Source organism: Aptenodytes forsteri, unplaced genomic scaffold, assembly GCF_000699145.1.
Source record: "Aptenodytes forsteri isolate BGI_AS27 unplaced genomic scaffold, ASM69914v1 Scaffold278, whole genome shotgun sequence".
NCBI classification, from domain to species: domain Eukaryota; kingdom Metazoa; phylum Chordata; class Aves; order Sphenisciformes; family Spheniscidae; genus Aptenodytes; species Aptenodytes forsteri.
In genome coordinates this window covers 432,267-436,377 of record NW_008795907.1, presented here as the reverse complement: position 1 = coordinate 436,377, position 4,111 = coordinate 432,267, and the positions used below count along the sequence as shown (strand labels likewise).

At 42.8% G+C, this 4,111-nt stretch overlaps 1 protein-coding gene across 1 annotated transcript in view; it reads right to left on the bottom strand.

Annotated features, from left to right (window-relative positions):
* COMMD2 (COMM domain containing 2) overlaps nucleotides 1-218 on the bottom strand; it is a 7,914-nt gene extending 7,696 nt beyond the window's left edge. Inside the window, exon 1 of the mRNA XM_009284328.1 lies at nucleotides 164-218. Coding sequence (XP_009282603.1) covers nucleotides 164-218 — 55 coding nt within the window. The remainder of the gene's footprint in view (nucleotides 1-163) is intronic.
* Between the last annotated feature and the right edge of the window lie 3,893 nt (nucleotides 219-4,111).

The following is a 4,111-nucleotide window of genomic DNA, read 5'->3' as shown; positions in this document are numbered from 1 at the left end:
CGTAGCAGTACAAAGAAACCGATGCTCTAAGGGAAACGAATACGTAACTAGGCTGGGAAACTGCGGGAGAGAATGTATGGGTTCAGTGTAAACACTGCCAGCTGTGTACCACCGAAACGGCCGGTAGCTAGAATAATGTGGTCCCCCCCAAAGTATTTGTTACTGCGATGAAATCGCTCTTCTGTTTCATAGAACTGTGCTGAAATTACGTAATACATCATAACTTTATGTGCCCTTTGCTTCCTAATAATTCTGTTATCCTACCTTAAATATGCAATTCAAAGCCATTTTGCACGTGTAGCCCACATTAACGCTGAGATCTTATGGAGGGGTGCTGTGCTGTATTGCCCAAATTTAAAGGAAAAAGATGACACTCTGGTGATAATGCCACATCCTACAGGCGGTACACAATTGCATTTGTGTGCTGAAATTACGTAGAGATGGCACTGCTATTCCCATGTGCCTAAAATGACTTTCTAAAAACGTGTATTCCTACCATGTTCAATAAAGCAAAAAAAAACCCCAAATATAACAAGGTTCTAAATTACTAAAATGATGCATAACTTCTCATAAATCTTTTTCCTCTCTTAGGAGATGGTTCATTTTGTTAAATAGAAAGGCTGGTCAACTTTTGAAGTGTTTGTTTTAGAACAGAACAGTGTTTGGAAAATGTGAGTGGAAAAATATTTTACTGCGTTTTGTTACCAGACTGAAGTACTGGCTTTTCCTCAGATAATGCCATGTTTTTCCACGAGACAGGCAGTCAAGAACTCTTTCTAGCAAGCCCACACATTTAGGTGAAATGTTATGCCTGCTAAGAGATATGTTCCAGTACAATTATGTTTTCAATCTATAAACTTATAAATTACCATAGCTACATCTACACAAAATTTTTGCAAATTTATGGCTGGGAAATAGGCACAGTACAAGTTCCTGCAAGGCCAGTGGGGTGGGGGATCTTACTCTCCAGGATAGTAGCCTCAACACCATGAGTTCCTTGTGAGAGGCTATCAACCTAAAATAATGTGGTCTTGGTAAGTCTGTCCATTATTTCCATTCCCCCTCCACCCCACCCTGTTTTAAACATTCACCCATCCTGGTAAGTGCTCTGGTTAATGATGGTCAATAGGTCGCAGGATCAAAACCTTCTGCTATGAAAAGATACGAAAATATAGTACAGATTCATTCCTAACCTTTTCCTTACTTAGTTCCAGTGCTTTTCAGGAGCAAGTCTGATATTACAAGCACTGATATCAGAGACTCTGAGATGTTAAATGTAATACTTCAGCACTTGTTCTTTGGAGATTTTAGAGGATAGTTTCATAAAGGAGAAAGTAGAGGTAACGATTCAGTGTGAATCAGCGTGAAGGGAATGTAATTTCTTAGCCATCCTCACAAACTAAAACAACTTTCGGTGGTATATTAGGACTGCAGATTTTTGTTTCTAGTTTTTGGATTTCAAGCACAACCTTCCAGCAGATGTTCACACCCAAAGTAGCAAAGTTCCTAATCAACTCATCCAAATAATTTTATTTGCCAAGTCCTTCTACGTATCTGACCTGTGCATTCCACAGACACTCCTGCCGTATTTTTTTCCAAGCTACAAAGTAGATTTTTGTATTCTCTACTTGGTACCTCTACCTGAACTTGGGAAAGTATTACTCATAGAATCACAGAATGGTTTGGGTTGGAAGGGACCTTAAAGATCACCTAGTTCCAACCCCCATGCCACGGGCAGGGACACCTTCCACTAGGTCAGGTTGCTCAAAGCCCCGTCCAATCTGGCCTTGAACAACTCCAGGGAGGGGACATCCACAACTTCTCTGGGCAACATGTTCCAGTGTCTCACCACCCTCACAGTAAAGAATTTCTTCCTAATATCTAATCTAAATCTACCCTCTACTCCACTCAGGACAGACTATTCACTGGTACTGCTAAACAATAATTAGAGTCTTTATTTTGGATTAAACCAGTTTCTGGTTGGTATAACCAGATGCTGAATCAAACAAAAAAACCCCCAACAGTTCAGAAACTAACTGCCCTTCTCAGTTGCTGATTCCTCAGCCAAATCTTCCAGATTTCAGTCATTCATCTGAATTCCTTCTGTCCTTTGCCAGTTTTAACCCCTGCTCAGGACCTCTGTCTGCTCAGCTGATGATTTGATTTACCTTAGCAATTTTCAGTGTCCTGCCTATAGTTCCTCTCTTATCCAGCATCGGCCCCTAAAATTTATACTCTGCCTTCATAACACTTTTCATCTGAGGAGCACAAAAGATCTTAAAATATTCTAACTCTGAAATAAGAAATGGTACAATCCCCATTTACAGATGGGAATACCAAAGCAAGGAGAACTTAGGTATACTGCAGAGTAAATTAACCAATCTGATACTCCATGCTACTCTAGTTAGACCATTTCTAAGACTTGAACAAGAAAGTTTGAGACTGCAGACAGACCTGGGTGGCTTAGCTAAGGTTACGTATAACAAGCACAGCAGTACTCTCACTGCATTGGAAATTCTGATTTCAAGACATCCTCTCCTATTTTCCAAACTGCATTTAACCCCTGCCATAGAACGTATTACAATTTGCAAAAGAGAAACTGATTGTGTAGCATAACTCCCTTCCTAGTAAGGATAAAACGTATTTTTAGCACTTTTGTTAACATGGTCTGTTTTGCTTATGATTGCCATTCCTTGCAGTTATTGCTGCATTATTTTTTAGTCTCCATTTAGTTTGTGATTTCTGGTCTGAAGGATACTTTATGCTGACAGATCATCTTTGAATTCCAGTAAGACTCGTGGAATTTTGTATTTTGAAAGAGAACCAGGGAATTGTGTTTTGAAAGCATATAATAAATCACACATTTTCCTCCTGTCTCCAGTTCAGTGGCAAGTAAAGCTAGATGTTCTGAAGAAGATACTCCCTTTAAAGCTACTATAAATAAAACGGAGGTTCACAAAATATTCTTCCTAGAAATTCTGCTCAGAAAGGTTCCCCCCTCCCCCCCCTTCCCCCAGCCACAATCAAATGCAAATAACTTTGGAAGACCAGAGCTAGTATTTGAAAATGGGTGGGATCTCTAAATTAGTTGACAAACTATCAAAATAAGTTTTTACAAAGACCAATTCTTTCATGGGAATAGGATAAAGATTACATCCATTAGGATCTCCATTGTATTTGTTTACCAAGATATGTAAGGAATCTCTCTACAAATATCAAAGTTTAGTGGATCAATATTAAGTTTTTGCAGGAAACTGCCCTCTTCTTCGACTCGTATATCATAGAATCATAGAATTGTTTAGGTTGGAAAAGACCTTTAAGATCGAGTCCAACCGCTAACCTAGCACTGCCAAGTCCACCACTAAACCATGTCCCTAAGCACCACATCCACGTCTCTTAAAGACCTCCAGGGATGGTGACTCAACCACTTCCCCGGGCAGCCTGTTCCAATGCTTGACAACCCTTTCGGTGAAGAAATTTTTCCTAATATCCAATCTAAACCTCCCCTGGTGCAACTTGAGGCCGTCTCCTCTCGCCCTATCGCTTGTTACTTGGGAGAAGAGACCGACACCCACCTCGCTACCTTCCTTTTTTTCCCCCCCTCCTCCCATCCTGTTTACTTTTTGTGTTTAGCTTACATTTCTCGAGTGTGTTTTTCTGGTTGGTTTTGGTTTTTTTTAAACGCAGAGTTGGGCTAAAGTTAGCGGAGGGGGAAAAAAACCCTTGTCTCCCCCACACTGCTAGAATTCCATGTCCTGTTCCGAAGCCTTCCGAAGCTTCTCCGCGGTCCTCGACTGCCCTCCTGCACTAGCTCCCGGCGCTGTCACCCGGGAGCGCGGCGCGGCGGGCGGCAGCCGGCTGCCGAACCCGCCGCAGCAGCGGGTGAACACGTAGGCCACGCCTCGAGTTTCCACACGAGCCGGCGGGCTCCGAGCTGAGGCGAAGGCAGGGAAGGGGCGGCCCGCCGCCGGGGAAGCGCCGGGAGGCGCCTGCAGCAGGGCACGCCTACGTTAATCTCTGTTACCCGTTTCCCCACGTACCTCCGCGGGACTGCTCTGCTGTCCCTCACGCTAACTGTGAGTTCGGAGGTGACGGCAAACCTTGGCCAAGC